Source organism: Vigna unguiculata, chromosome 6 (genome assembly GCF_037176805.1).
Source record: "Vigna unguiculata cultivar grain cowpea cultivar isolate G323 ecotype 2 chromosome 6, ASM3717680v1, whole genome shotgun sequence".
NCBI lineage: Eukaryota > Viridiplantae > Streptophyta > Magnoliopsida > Fabales > Fabaceae > Vigna > Vigna unguiculata.
In genome coordinates, this window is record NC_140797.1 from 48,998,062 (window position 1) to 49,014,999 (window position 16,938).

A 16,938-nucleotide genomic window follows, 5' to 3' on the forward strand; every position below is an offset into this window, starting at 1 on the left:
TTGATATTAAATATTTAATAATGTATGTAAAATTTACTTTTTTACAAGAAAATAATTTAATCAATATTTAAAAGGTTTAATTAATCGTAAGGTACCCAGTTTGGTACTAGAGTGTCAAATTGGTACCCGCTTTTAAAAAAGTGTCAATTGCATCCCAACTTTTGAAAATTGCTTCAATTAGGTCCCTTCCAGACAGAGTTGACTAACGCCGTTAGTCAACGTGCCACGTGTCAATCTGTGGTTATTTTGATTTTTTTTAAAAAAAAATTAATTAATTTTTTAATTTTTTAATTTTTTTAATTTTTTTTTTAAAAAATTAAAAATGCCACGTGTCAAGTCCCTGTGTGTGCCACGTGGCATTGTCAGTGTCACGTGGCATTGTAATGCCACGTGTCGGTGTCACTATTAGATGTCATTGTTTTGATTTCGATTTGGTCCCCATTTATGTTTTTTCGTTTCAATTTAGTACCTACTTATGTGTATTTGATTCAATTTTGACATAATAATTTTTAATAATTAAAATATTTTTTAATAAAATTAAAAGTAATTAAGTATAAAAGTTTAAAAAAAATTAAGTATTTGATATTTATATTAAAATTTAGTGGTAAAAGTCATTTTAGTACTTATAAATAGCACAACATTCATACAAATAATAAATTTGGTCTGAAATTAAGAGAAACATTATAAATATTAGTACTTAATTTTGTAAAAATATTTATACTTAATTATTTTTAATCTTATAAAAAATGGATTACAAAAATATTTTAATTATTAAAAAAAAATTGGGACAAAATTGAATCAGATACACATACTTAGGTACTAAATTGAAACAAAAAGACATATGTGGGGACCAAATCGAAATCAAAACAATGACATCTAATGGTGACACTGACACGTGGCATTACAATGTCACGTGGCACTGACAATGCCACATGGCACACACAGGAACTTGACACATGGCATTTTTAATTTTTGTAAAAAAAAATTTTAAAAAAAAATTAATTTTTTTTAAAGAAAAAATAAAAAAAAATACAGATTGACACGTGGCACGTTGACTAACGGCGTTAGTCAACTCTGTCTGAAAGGGACCTAATTGAAGCAATTTTCAAAAATTGGAATGCAATTGACATTTTTTTAAAAACGGGTACCAATTTGACACTCTAGTACCAAACTGGGTACCTTACGATTAATTAAACCTATTTAAAACTATAAGAAACACAGGAACGCGAGTATGTGTATATGGCTCCTGAAGAAAATGAGAATGAGATAAAAAAATAATAATATTGATCAATCCGTCCATATCTAGACCAGCATGATATTATACTCCATGTTTGTGTACAGTAATTATTCATATATTTTAAAAAGTCTTGAATTTAGTTAACCCATGATAAATTCATAAATGTCATTGACAACCGTAATTATTCATATATTTTATACTCCATGTTTTTCTTATTACGGGAACAATATTTTAGATTAAAAATATTTATTTTTTGAAAATAATTTTTGAAACATCCAATTCGAAATATATTTTTTTTAATTGAATTTTTCGAAAAATATTTTCAGATTCATAAATGATTTTCGAAGCATGTATTTAATTTTTTTATTATTATTATTATTTTGGAAGATATTTTTAGATTTAGAAATATTTTTTGGAAAAATTTAATCTGAAAAAAAAAAATCTATTTCGAATTGATGTTTTGAAAGATATTTATAAATTTGGAAATTCACTCCGAAAAAAAATAAAAATAAGCAATGAATTTTTATTATAATTTTAGTGAAGGATAATCTGGGAACTACAACTTTTATGGGGATGTAGGAAGAAAAAAGTGGTGCGCAGAAAGCAGAAGTCAAGCCTGTGTGGTCTCGTTCTTCCTGGGCCAACTTATCTGGTGAGGAAGATCCAACTAATGCAGGCCCAATAAACCCGCTACCCATATAAATTAAGACAAAAAAATGCAATTAAAAGAATATCAAAAGTTTTATTTTTTAACTTTAAATGTACATTGAAATAATAAAAATATGAATGTAAAAGAAAACGTTATATTGAAAATGTCAAAGATCATATAAAATGATATTTTTTTGTTTAATTGACATCCGTGTGATATAATATATTTACAGAGGCGTAACTAGGACCGACAATTAGGGCTTGCAGGCCCGCAAAAAAAACGCGGGGTAGGCTAAAATAGTGAGTGTACAGGTCCGCAGTGGCCCAGCCTGCATAAGTCCACAGCCTGTGCGGACTGGGCTGTGGCCCACATAAAATTAAAAACAAAAAACTTGTACTTGTGTATATTAATTATTTTTTTATGGACTCTTGCATTAACGTTTCAAATTTTTGTATAACTGGAGAAGATAAATATTATGTATTTTTTAATGTACTAAAATTTAAAGAATACATTGTGTATGTCATTGTATGAATATGATGAAAATGTTGAATTATCAATTTATCATCCAATTTCCTAAAATCTTTATTTAATTTAATGAATTTCTTAAAGTTTCCAATTTTTAAACATCGAAAGTTTTATTATAAAAAATTTAAAAAGTAAAAAATAAAAATAAAAATAAAAATAAAGCAGGTCAGCCCGCGGGCCCGTGGACCAAGAAATATGCGGGACAGGCCAGTGTTTCCAGCCCGTATAAAGTGTGCAGGACGGGACAGATCAACCCGCATTGTGCAGGCCTTATGCGGGTCGGACTGACCCACATTGCCACCCCCAGACATAACCTTGTTTGCATAAGTCAGTTATGTCAGCAATTTATTATAGAAAAATGATTTTTTAACAATTAAATTTTAACAATTTTTTCTTACAATTTTATATCATTTTTAAACAGTATTTCATTTTTAATTTTTTTATACTTTTAAATCAATTAAAAAATATTATATCAAATTATAAGAAAAAATTGACAAAATTTAATTGTTAATCTATCATTATTCTTTATTATAACTACAATCAATGAGAAGTAAATAAACTAAGAGCGAGTACGTAATCAATAAAATTAAAAATCGAATAAATTATATAAACTAAAAGTCCAGTTAAATCTCAAATAATTATCTTAGCATTGAAACAGAAAAATATGGAAGTGACCAGTGGATCCATCTATACCATGGAAATGAGAAAAACAACAAGTCTGTCAATTTAAGTGTCAGATATTTACGATGATAACCACTGGAAAACTAGGCTGAAAAAAAAATCAACAATACATACTTTAGTGAAGCATTAATCATATTTATGATAGAAACATGGTAATAAAAAAAAGAATAAAAAAAAATAAACATAAAGAATTTAATGTAGTTCAAGGTGTATGTTTATATCTACGATTACACTAAGATTTTTTTTTTATTGTCTTATTTCTAACAATTTCATCATAATTGAATTCACTTAAATATATTGCGTACAAATTAAATAAAAAAAAACGACATTTTATACCTCAAAAAGTCCATTTACAAATGTTCAAATTATTTCCCTGAAATTATGTATCTCTTAAAAGACTTAAATTTATCGGAAAAAATACTTAAATTTATTTGTACGTGGATGTCAATATTATGATAATTATAAGTATTGTACAATTGATAATTTTTTGGTTCATGGTAGCCATAATTTTTATGGTATAATTAAGAGCCACATGTTTCATAATTGTAATCTAAAGGCAACAAATGTTGTCCACATTCTCGGGATGATAAACAACAATTTATGTGGATGACAAGTGACAACTAGTTTCCCTTAATATATATAGATATACATATATAAAGTGGTAGATGCCCTGGTTTATTCATTCATGCTTTTTTTTTCACGGTTCCTCCTAGATCTACCATCATATCATATGGCCATGGAGGTTCGTGACTACTACCATTTCTCTGTTTACTTTATTACTTCCATTCTCTTTGTTCTCTTCATCTTATACAAATTACTTCAAAGTTGGGGTTCCAACAATTCTGGTACCAATTTACCTCCAGGACCTAGGACACTACCTCTCATAGGAAACTTACATCAGTTGATAGGTTTATTGCCACATCACTCCTTAAAACTTTTGGCAGATAAGTATGGACCGTTAATGCACTTGAAACTAGGAGAGGTATCCAACATCATAGTCACTTCACCAGAGATAGCCCAAGAGGTTATGAAAACACATGATGTTAATTTTTCCTATAGGCCAAACCTTGCATCGTCCAGAATAGTTTCTTACAATAACAGTAACATAGTCTTCTCTCAATATGGAGAATATTGGAGACAAGTACGAAAGATATGCACAGTGGAGCTACTAACGACAAAGCGAGTGCAATCTTTTCAGTCCATAAGAGAAGAGGAGGTGACAGAACTGGTTGAGAAAATAGCTGCAAGTGAAGGGTGTGCTATTAATCTCACCCAGAACATTTTCCCAATGACTTATGGAATAGTGGCACGAGCGGCTTTTGGAAAAAAAAACAGATATCAACAAGTGTTCATATCAAAGATTGAGGAGCAATTGAAGCTTATGGGAGGGTTTTCGCTAGCTGATCTCTATCCTTCTAACAAAGTGTTTGAAATGATGGAAAATGTGAAGTTTGAGAAAATTCATAAAGAGACTGACAGGGTTTTGCAAGACATAATCGAGGAACACAAAAATAGAAGCAATGGTGAAGTAGTGGAAGATCTAGTTGATGTTCTTCTCAAGTATCAACAGGAAAATGATTTTGAAATTTTATTAACTGATGATAACATTAAAGCAGTCATCCAGGTTGGTGTATACTAAACTCCTAACTTTTTAGATAGGGTGTGAAATAATTTATGATTTAAATGAAAAGTTGATTGAATTTTCAAAGGAAAAATTCAAAAATTGACAACTTTTGTATTTTGAAATCTTACAACAATTCATTGGTCTTTTACTTTATATACCGCTCTAACTTTTTCATTAACTTAGGATTGTATTCGTTTCGAAACTACAATTGTTTTTAGATATATGATAATATTAAGCCATATTTTACAGGACATATTTATTGGTGGAGGTGAGACTTCATCTTCCGTAGTGGAATGGGGGATGTCAGAACTGATAAGAAACCCAAGAGTGATGGAAAAAGCACAAACTGAGGTGAGAAAAGTGTATGGTAGGAAGGGACATGTGGATGAGACAAAAATACAACAATTGGTATACTTAAAGTCCATAATCAAAGAAACATTGAGGTTACACCCACCTGTGCCATTGTTAGTTCCCAGAGAAAGTAGAGACAGGTGTGAAATCAATGGATATGAGATACCCTCTAAGACTAGGGTAATTATCAATGCTTGGGCAATTGGAAGAAATCCTGAGTATTGGACTGAAGCTGAGAGTTTCAAACCCGAAAGGTTTCTTAATAACTCCATTGATTTTAAAGGTGCAGACTTTGCATTTGTCCCATTTGGTGGTGGAAGAAGGATTTGTCCAGGCATTACATTTGCCATTCCCAATATTGAGTTGCCACTTGCTCAGTTACTTTATCATTTTGATTGGAAGCTTCCCAACAACATGAAAAATGAAGAACTTGACATGACTGAGTTGGGTGGAATTACTCTCAGAAGAAAAAATGACCTCTACTTGGTCCCAGTCACTCGTCAAACTTAAAATGTAATGTCTAAGACCACATGTAAAAATATCATAAACTATAGTTAAGGATGACTTTTTACTACTTTCTTGACAATGATTTTGTAATAAGACTATGGTTGTATCTTAAATAGCATACTACATTATGAAAGTTTATGTTACATCAAGTGTTTATTTAAAAATATTTTGGAGAAAAATTGTAGAAATTTAAATGTAATAATTACAGTATAATAGTATAGAAAGTTACAATGTTGAAATTTATGAATTTAGAAAAACAAAAATCTTTAGAGCTCTTGTTATAATTGTTATTTTTCGGTATTAGTTTATCCAAATATTAATTTCTCAAGAGAAACATCTTAAATTTTATTTGCATCTCATATTCTTCTTAGTACTTATATGATCCATGCTTTTATATTTTGTGAGTTATTAAAATATCTTTAATTTGTTAGATAATTAATAAAATTTATATTATTTTTTATATTAACTTTGCAATTTATTTTTAGGTTATAAATTTGATTGTTTTTACTATTTTTTATATTATTTCATCTTTATTTGATATTCATATTCATATAATTTAATTTTTGATATTTTATATCGTAAAAAAATGCATATATTTATTTTGATATTGAATGTTTAATGATATCATAATTTATCTGAAATTTACTTAAAAAAATAATTTAATCAATATTTAAAATTATAAAAGACACATAGGGACACATACATGTTTCCGAATGACATAAAAAAATTATTATTCATAAAGTCATCCATATCTACTGACATGATATTATATTCCATGTTTGTGTAATTATTCATATATTTTAAAAAAAATCCTGAATTTATTTAACCGCATGATAAATTCATAAATGTCACTTAAAAAAAAGACTTACTTTTTTTTTTCTTTCTACTGGAACAATATTTGTTATGATTCATGCTTCACAAGGCAAAGTGCACATTTTTATAAATTTATATCCATCAAACATGTGTTATGTCTAGTAAGCTTGTATTCAATTATACTATATGCTTATGTTACTCTTTATGTCATTGTATTTTTATTATACATTTGTCAAAAAAAAAAAAAAATCTGTAGTTAAACATTTTACCTTTTCTTAAATTTGCAAACGACAACTCTTTATTTAAATAATTAACATTTTCAAGCCAAAATCATATTCATGAACAATACATTGAAAAAGACTTAACTTTAATTTCTTTACAGCAATTAAAGAAATTTAAACTTAAAATAATTTTTATGATTCACGGTTCACAACATCTCGTGCATATTTTCGTAAATTCATCCATGCACAAATATTATAATCTACTATATTTAATTATATTCCATGCTTATTAATTATACAGCTGTTAAAATCTTTATTTCTGTATTTAAACACTTAATCATGCTAAATTCTACTTATAAAATTGGACTTCATTACTTTTCTTTTGTCATACTCTAAAAGGTATTGCTTTTTTTTTTTTTCTTTTTTTTTTATCTTAAACTCTAAAAAAAATTGTGGTATCATAGCTTTGCCATTTGAGTCTAAACATCCATTGATAATATTTTTAGTACTGACAATTTTCTTTTAATATCATAGTGATATCTCTGGTCTTGGAACATAGAAAAAAGGAAAATAATTTTTCAACTATTAAATTTTAACAACTTTCTCTTATAGTTGTAGGTGTCATTTTCTAAATAATTTTTTATTTTTTAATTCTTAATCTTTTAAAATCTCTTAAAATATCTCACCTCATGCTACTATAATAGAAAGTTGTCTGATAATCAAAATATCATTCTTCTATAAAAAAAAATGTCATCTCAAACTGCTTCTATTCAGAATATTATCAAAATTTAGTTTCTTAAAAAAAATATTTTTTATAAATGAATGACGATGCAATAACAAAAGTGTAACTTGTTGCAGCAATGGGTTTAAAAGTGTCGAACCAGGAAGTGGAAGAAGAGAGAGACGAAGAGGGAAAGGGTTTGGACTATGCGAAGAGGGCACAGTGGGTGAGAGCTGGTGTTTTGGGTGCGAGCGATGGTTTGGTGTCAACGGCAGCCCTGATGATGGGAGTGGGGGGTGTGGAAAGGGATGATCAGAGCATGATTCTGTCTGGAGTGGCAGGGTTGGTGGCTGGGGCTTGCAGCATGGCCATTGGAGAGTTTGTTTCGGTCTCTTCACAGTATGATATTGAGTTGGCTCAGCTGAAAAGAGAGGGAAACATGGATCAGAAGCATAAACTCCCAAACCCTTATTCTGCTGCTTTTGCCTCAGCCCTTGCCTTTTCTCTTGGTGCAGGGGTGCCACTACTTGCTTCCGCCTCTGTGAGTAGTCACAGGATTAGGATGGCGGTGTTAGCGGGTGTGGTGACCCTTACCTTGATTGTGTTTGGAGCTTTGAGTGGCTGCTTAGGGAAAGTTTCGAGGGTGAAGTTCATTTGTAGGATTCTGATTGGAGGATGGATGGCCATGGCAGTTACCTTTGGTTTAACAAAGCTTGTAAATGATTTTGGAATATTACTAACATGATTTACATCACCTTTATGCCTAACTAGCTACATCTTCATACTTACTTTCTTTCTTCTTCTCTATGTGTAAGCCACACTGGTTCAAGCATCCAAGAAGTGATGTTCAACATCCACCACAAATTTCAGTTGCATTCATATTTGTTAGGAGTTGGGTTTCTTCTGTTTTACTAGTTCCCTTTGCCTTTCGCTACCTTGTATTACACTGTGTGTATTTCTATTATAATAAGATTCTCCATGCAAAGTAACATTGACTGGGCTTTCTCTCAAACACCTTCCGTGCAAGTTTTACTCTCTTTTCTTATGACTTGCATATCACCCACAATGGAAGAGAAAATCGGTGTATCATAATACTTACCTGTAGATGTATGCTTTTCAAATAATATATTTTTGCAACAGTTGTTTACTCTGCCTCAGATTCCATAATTCCATAATCAATACTACATGTTTTTTTTTTGGTTATCTTTAGTTTCATGTGTTTTCTCTTCTGGAGGAGTTATAAACCATATATGAGGTAAATGGAAGAAAGATATTCTATAAAGATGGATTAACTTTTTTCTTGTTATTTTTTATCCTTGTTTCACCCTATAGATTTTAATATAAAAGTGTTATTTATTTATGCAAATAATCTCATTGCATTATGAAAATTTGGAGAAAAAAAAAATACTAATTACTGTAGTCGAACTTCTGAAATTCTTTTTGCTGGTTTAAATATTGAAAGTATTTTAGTATTATTTATAATCAAATATATTTTAGGTTAGTTATCTTTATTATTGAAGATGTAAAAGTCAATTAATATATATATATATATATATATATATATATATATATATATATATATATATATATATATAGCTATTTCATATAAATTTTTCATTGACTTGGGTGTTTGAGTTTTATTTTGTAATGGATTTTTTATTTTTTTAATTTTAGTTAGAACTCATCTAAAAGAAATTACATCAAATATGTGTATTTGGTGTTATATAAGTAGGGGTGACAATTAGGACCTGGTCTGTCGGGTGGGTCCGCGATAAAAACGTAGGGTAAACTAGGGTAGTGAACCTGCAGTGGCCCGATTCGCATAAGCCTGCAACCTGTGCGAGTCGGACCACAAACCCGCATAAATGGACCGGATCGACCCACATTGCTACACCTATATACAAGTATGTGTATTTAAAAATAAATAAAAAATATGTATATTTCAAAATTTGTAACACGGATAAATGTTATACAAGGATGTGTATTTCAAAAATTCAAGAATATCACATGTGTATATTTTTATAACTTTATTTTGTCATTTATTCCATATTTCACTTTTAATCCCATATTTTTATAATGTTAAGTAGTTTTTTGTACATTAGTATCTATCTATACCATCCTCGTGCGTATAACATTCATATCACTTAAAAGTTGGAGCTAATATATGCGGAAAGCGGAACTGGATTGCTAATAATTTAAATAAGAAATATATAATTAAACGATATCATAACTTTATTTAGAAACCACGAGATATAAGATGACTAACATGACAAAAAAAAAACTTTAATTTAAAAGAAGAAACTAAACAGAACTATGTTTGTTTTTAATTAAAAATGTAGTTACTTATTAATAATAATCTCACAATTAAAAAGACACAAATACATGTTCGAAAGTTCAAAGAACAGTTTAAAAATTGATATCGTTTTTGAAAAATATAAAAAGATACACCTTAAATCTCAACAGAGAAATATTACAGTGATTTGTAAGAAAAAGAGAAGTGAGGTGCATTTTTTTTTCTTTTTTTTTTAATTTCATTATCTATTAAATGACCATAAAAAAGATGGTAATTTTGTGCGAGGAATTGTGGAGTTAAAATGTAAAATTGAAAAAGAAATAGGCACAAAAATCTAATTGTGGTTGTGGTATAATTTGACCAATTATACCCAAATCGGATGCAACCCTAATTGGCACGGTATTATTTGATCCAAAATACAAGCTCTTCAAAACCCAACCAACGTCGACACTGCCCACCATCATCATCAAAGCTCTGCAACGATTCTGCAATGTGAGTCTCCGAGTTTCTCTCTTCCTTTTATCTTCTAGATCTATTATTTTTCTTTCATTAATGGTGGCCCTTCTTACGTCTATCTGAATCTAGGGTCTCGAAGTTTCGCTGCAATTGATTTTGTTTTTATTTGGCACGCTTGATTGCCCCAGATCCTGTGGAGATCGAAAATGATTTGGGGCTCTCTTTCAATTTGATTCAAACGTTTATTTATTTCTTTTAATGCCGGGTTTCGCGACACACTGTGCGAACTGAAAGATGGTGGTTTGCTGATTTCAAGTGTTTTAGGTGTGATCCCTTCTGAGATTGCGATGATATAAGGCTAGAGTTTGTAAGGGATGCTTATTAGGTGTATGCCACAAGCCGATGTGGTTTATTGAAACCTAGTTATTGATTAATAGTCTATATATTCGGTGTTTGTTCGCTCGTGCTTTTATTTGCGTTGTGTTATGTTGTGCGTGGGATGAATTCCTTCGAAAATGATGCTTTGATGACTTCTGTGATGGGCTTGTGTTGTGTTTAGTATAACCATAATCTCTTAGGACCCAGACAAATATGTACTGATGGAACCCTTTTTTTGTGGAAAAGATAGTCCTGGTTCCCTTCACAGATTTGCATAAGCATTGAGTTTTTTTTTTTTTTTTTTTTTTTTTTTTTTTTTTTTTTAACTTTATATGAATGGCTTTTCTAGTGCCGATTTAAATTATCTTCATTAGTAATTTATAACTTAGGTGCCACTCTATTGTCTTCAATTCATTTGGAAAGTGTGGCATATTTTTGAATTTGGTTAATTCAATTGGTACTTAAATTGTAATTGTGGTGTCACGGCAATAGCTTTTGCCGAGTCTTTCGCATGTTTTACTTTATTTTTTTTCTATTTTACGCATTCTATACTATTTATTGCATTTCATTTATGTTTGAATTGTTTTATGAATCTTAGGGCCGACGAGGAACCTGTTGATCAGAAGAGATATCTTGAAGATTCTTGCAAGCCAAAATGTGTAAAGCCTTTACTGGAATACCAGGTGTGCTTTTCTTGAAGTGTAGAATTATATTTTGGATCATTTAAAGACGAGATTTATTCTTAAATTAAATTATCAATATGATATTCTTTTATTTTGAAAATTTTAAAATCAGCTATAGATTGAGTTTTCATTTATTGGTTAATTATGATATTCCTCTTCGAGATTTATTCTTTTAAAAATTGAGAGGGTACTAGTTAGAGTGTAGAAATGAAGAGAACAAAGTACAATGTAGGGAAGAAATATTGGAGTTTTCTGGTTTATTTGGCTTAAGGTATATGATCTCATTATCTGGTGTTTTATAGCTTATGAATGGCTCGATAGATATGAAGCTGAATTATTATGTTGAGCTACACACAATGATAATCTAGCTATTTTTCTTTTATTCTGATATCTTTTTCTATTTAATTATATTCTATGGTGAATGGAAACTTGTGCTGTGTTCTTTTTTCTTTTGGAGGGGGGTAGTTGGGATTCTGGTTCCAAATAAAGGAAGTTTGTACAGAACTGCTGGTAGAGGGATTAGCAGCGTGTGAATAAGGGTTTGCTTGGTAAACTACTTAAGAGTTTATTGAATAAGTGCTTATCTTTGAAGTTTTTATGTGTATCATGTTTCTGCAATTTCACAGAAATTTGGGTAAAACTGTTTTCATGTAAACTGTGAGCTGTTTAGCTAAGCTATCACGAGAGCTTATTGAAATGAGCTGAAAACAGCTTATGGATATGTTTGACCCAAACAGAATTGTCATAAGCACTTCCAAACAGTATTGTTAAATAGCTGTAATTGCACTGCGAAATTCCTTGGATTGGTGATAGTCTCTCTTTCTACTATTGCAACTGCTAAGGGTTTTTGGCATGCATCCTGCATCCTCTTCATCCCCAGCGAGTCTCTGCCTAAATGAACTTTTGAGCTAACATTATGCTAATTTTAATGCATTTTATTTTTATTTTCATGAATTATGATATGCATATGAAATGTATGTGACTCTATGATATAGCGGAATATTGGCTTTCCACGATATTTTGCAATTTGCTTTACATGATACTGCTCCCAAACCAACACTTTCTCAATTGCGTATGTTTATAAGCCTAGATAAGCTCTTCTAACTGATCCCTAAGTGTTTTTCACATAATTTTTGGTAGTGTTTAAACACAAGTACAAAAGGAACTTAATCATAGGGAATCCTAGAAGTTACAGTTTTAATGAGAAAAAATTTCATGGGGGACTTCCTCGTGCTTCCGCTCCTCTCTTTTTACTAGAGAACTAGTACTCATATCATTTGTGGGGCACCTTAGATTTTGACTTGTTAGACGAACATATACCCAAGTGAGTGTTAAATTGACAAATTTTTTGTTCGATCTTTTTTTTAGCTGAGAAAAGTTGTCGTTTAATTTGCTACAGGCGTGCATTAAAAGGATACATGGCGATGAATCCGGGCAGAAACACTGCACTGGACAATATTTTGATTATTGGTTTTGTATTGACAAATGTGTAAGTATTATTTAGTCAGTAAATAAGCAGAGTCATTTGGTTTGCTTGTGTATTCTGTGACAAGATCATAATCCTGTAATGCAGGTCGCGCCCAAGCTATTCACCAAACTGAAGTGACAAAGAAGGATTTGATGGCTTATTGTCATTGCATTCTGTTCTATTTTCATTCCCAAATAACTTCGTCTGAACTTTCGATGTTATAATAACCAACCTATCATCCTGGTATGGTTATTATTGTGTTTATTGTGAAGTTTTGAGCCTATGGAGGAGACCTTAGATTATGATTAATAAGAACATTATTCCGAAATTTGGAAAGATGTATTCTGGAATGGATCCAACGTTGTTATTGAGTTTTGTAGTACGAATTTTCTTGTTTTTTCCTGTTTAATGGTTGCCTAAAAAAATACCCCTGCATAAAAAACTAGTCCTCCAATTACATCTATTGGTGGCATTAAGTAATGGCTCGGTGCTTCAACTTTTTTTTATCACGCGGCAGATTAATATTACCTTAAAGATATCTCGTTTCATCTGAAAAATCAAATTTCTCAAAATGTTTTAGTTATTGTGGGATGCATAGATGCTGCAAGGCAAATTGTTCGATAACATTGCCGGATCAAACATGATTACAGTTATGGAAATATAAAAATACTCTTATTGTCCTTTTAAATAATATACATAGTATTTCCAGAATATATTATTGAAATTCATTAAATTCATTAATTATTAATTTTTTAATGGTTAGATTATAAGTTCTTTTTATAATTATTGATTTCTCAATGATCACCAAAGAAAAACTATTAAGAAAAAATAATACATTTTAAATCATGATCAAATTCCTTTTTTCAATTAATTCTTGTTGTTTGAATGTAAGTAGCATTAAGCTCATCTATTACATATTAAGAAAAGAAGATACTACCAAAATTACTACAATACTCATTTTCTTTTATTGACACGTGTCATAAAAATTAGTTTTTTCGTCATTTTAAAACTCTGGTAAAAAAGGATCCGGGTTCAAATCTTATAAAAATCAATTTGTTTTTATTTTTTTCATTTATTTATGATTTCATTTATAATATTAATTATAAATGATATTATTATTTGTATTACTTTTATAAGTATTAATATTTCTAATTATTAATAATACTATTTATAGTGATAGTAGTAAAATTATAACAAATTTTAGTATTATTATTATATGGTACTATTATATATTATTACTATTAGTAGTATTAACATTATATTATTAGTAGTAAAGTTGTTATTCTTATTGGTAATATATATTATTATTATTATTATATATTTTTGTTAGTAATTACATCTCAATTTTTATTAGATTATGATAAATTATTCTTTTGTCTTAAACTTAAAAAAAAAATACGTATATTGATAAATATATGATTAGTTTAAAATTTTACTCCAACATTTCATTGTTGATATTCATACCCATTCAAATTTGAAGGATTTGTCGACCTTTATTGAATTATGTCAATCTTTGACAAAAACAAACAAATTAAAAATATTTTATTTGATTAATTGTCTAATTTATTTTATTTAACTCTTATGTTACATTTTCTACAATGAAGATTATCAAAACAAAAATCGGAATAAGATGAAAAATGAATTTCTTGAACGCAATATGGTTATTTACATTCAAAAAAGGAATAATTAAAGATTTTTATTCCGAATAAATTATTGATGAGTTCAAAGTTTTTTACTATATGATTTCAACTATAATATTAATTATAAATATACTATTATTTTTATTATTTTTGTAAGTATTAATATTTCAAATTATTAATAATATATTATTATAAATATTATTTATAGTAATTGTAGTAAAATTATAACAAATATTAGTATTATAATAATAATAATAATAATAGTTATTATTATTATATGTTACTATTATATATTATTACTATTAATATTATTAACATTATTAGTAGTAAAGTTATTACTGTTATTTGTAATATATAATATTATTACTATTATATATTTTTGTTAGTAATTACATCTCAATTTTTATTAGATTATGATAAATTATTTTTTTGTCTTAAACTTAAAAAAAAAAGTATATTGATAAATATATGATTAGTTTAAAATTTCACTCTAATATTTCATTGTTGATGTTCATACTCATTCAAATTTGAAGGATTTGTCGATCATTATTGAATTATGTCAATCTTTGACAAAAACAAACAAATTAAAGATGTTTTACTTGATTAATTGTCTGACTTATTTTATTTAACTTTTATGTTTCATTTTCTACAACTAAGATTATCAAAACAAAAATCGGAATAAGATGAAAGATGAATTTCTTGAACGCAATATGGTTATTTACATTCAAAAAGGAATAATTGGAGATTTTTATTCAGAATAAATTATTGATGAGTTCAACGTTTTTTCCTATATGATTTCAACTATAATATTAATTATAAATATATTATTATTTGTATTATTTTTATAAGTATTAAAATTTCAAATTATTAATAATATATTATTATAAATATTATTTATAGTGGTAGTAGTAAAATTATAACAAATATTAGTATTATTATTATAATAATAATAATAATAATAGTTATTATTATTATTATATGTTACTATTATATATTATTACTATTAGTATTATTAACATTATTAGTAGTAAAGTTATTACTCTTATTTGTAATATATAATATTATTACTATTATATATTTTTGTTAGTAATTACATCTCAATTTTTATTAGATTATGATAAATTATTTTTTTTGTCTTAAACTTAAAAAAAAAAGGTATATTGATAAATATATGATTAGTTTAAAATTTCACTCGAATATTTCATTGTTGATGTTCATACTCATTCAAATTTGAAGGATTTGTCAACCATTATTGAATTATGTCAATCTTTGACAAAAACAAACAAATTAACGATATTTTATTTGATTGATTTTCTAATTCATTTTATTTAACTCTTAATGTTTCATTTTCTACAACGAAGATTATCAAAACAAAATTCAGAATAAGATGAAAGATGAATTTCTTGAATGCAATATGGTTATTTACATTCAAAAAGGAATAACTGGAGATTTTTATTCCGAATAAATTATTGATGAGTTCAAAATTTTTTACTATAAATTATTTTGACTCCTCCAAAATTATTGGTCAAGATCCATCACGGGTTATTATTATCAACTATAATTAATAATCATTATTACTATCAACTATAAATATTATTATCATTATTATTAATTATAATTATTTCTATTATTATAGTACTAATATTATTATATTACTATTATTATTATTAAGAACTATAATTATTATAATAGTTATTATTATTATTATTATTATTATTATTATTATTATTATTATTATTGTTGTTGTTGTTTTTATTATTGTTGTTAGATACACATTTTTAGGGATGTCAATAGGTCGGGTAGGGTACGGGTAGTAGTCCCCCCATACCATACATGCTGGATAAATATCTGTCATGTATCCGTACCCATATATGTCAGGTACCCACTTATTTTTTTCATATCCGCAGGTAACCACGGGTATCCGCGGATATTTATAAAATTATTTAAGAAACAAATATTTAATCATAAATTGAAATAAAATAAAATACATCACTGTCAAATTTTAAATATAAAATTCAAATAAACTCAAGTTCATACAAGTCCAAATAATTATAAAAATAAATATAAAGTGACCTTCAACACAATGAAAATTCTTTAATTAGTGCTTTGATCAATAAACTCACTTTCTCCGATTGATTCCTGACAAATAAATAAATAATAAAATTCAACTGCCACGTTTTAAGTATTCTTATTTTGATTCCATCATTTGACAACAAACATACCATACACTGTCTATATAGGGTTTGATGTATATGCCCAATTTCAAAGAAAGGAAAGAGAATAATGTCAAGGGGTGTACCTAGAAGAAGACAATGTACCAATACTTGAAGTTGGAAAAATGAAGACAGAAGAAAAGACAAGATGTGCAGCTTAGAAAAAATTAGGTCACAATGTTTTTTACTAATATATATATATATATATATATATATATATATAGGTATTTTTATGAATTAAAGTTTAGTAGGTACGGGTATCCACGGGTACGGATACTATGATACTCGTACTCGCTCAGTTAACATGCAAGTATCAAAAATATCTGTACCCGTGGGTATCCATTTTTAATATTCGTTTCCTACCGTTGCGGATACTTACGAGTACATATTTTTTTGACATCCCTAGACATTTTACTTTTACTTACTATGTAGGAATCATGTTTCAATTACTTATTATTTTTATTTGTTTTGTTGTTCA

General features: G+C 28.2%; 2 protein-coding genes and 1 pseudogene across 2 annotated transcripts; all 3 read left to right on the forward strand.

The window, feature by feature from the left end:
* Positions 1–3,758: 3,758 nt before the first annotated feature.
* Positions 3,759–5,717, forward strand: LOC114187558 (cytochrome P450 71D10-like). Its single transcript, XM_028075837.2, has 2 exons — positions 3,759–4,716; positions 4,966–5,717. The coding sequence occupies exons 1-2, from the start codon at positions 3,778–3,780 to the stop codon at positions 5,575–5,577; spliced, it is 1,551 nt and encodes a 516-aa protein (XP_027931638.1). The 5' UTR covers positions 3,759–3,777; the 3' UTR covers positions 5,578–5,717.
* Positions 5,718–7,425: 1,708 nt separating this feature from the next.
* On the forward strand, positions 7,426–8,355 carry LOC114186537 (vacuolar iron transporter homolog 4 pseudogene; annotated as a pseudogene).
* Positions 8,356–9,934: 1,579 nt separating this feature from the next.
* Positions 9,935–13,016, forward strand: LOC114186987 (cytochrome b-c1 complex subunit 6-1, mitochondrial). Its single transcript, XM_028075084.2, has 4 exons — positions 9,935–10,114; positions 11,055–11,139; positions 12,539–12,628; positions 12,713–13,016. Coding segments are annotated over exons 1-4 (210 nt in total). The 5' UTR covers positions 9,935–10,112; the 3' UTR covers positions 12,746–13,016.
* The last annotated feature ends 3,922 nt before the right edge of the window (positions 13,017–16,938 follow it).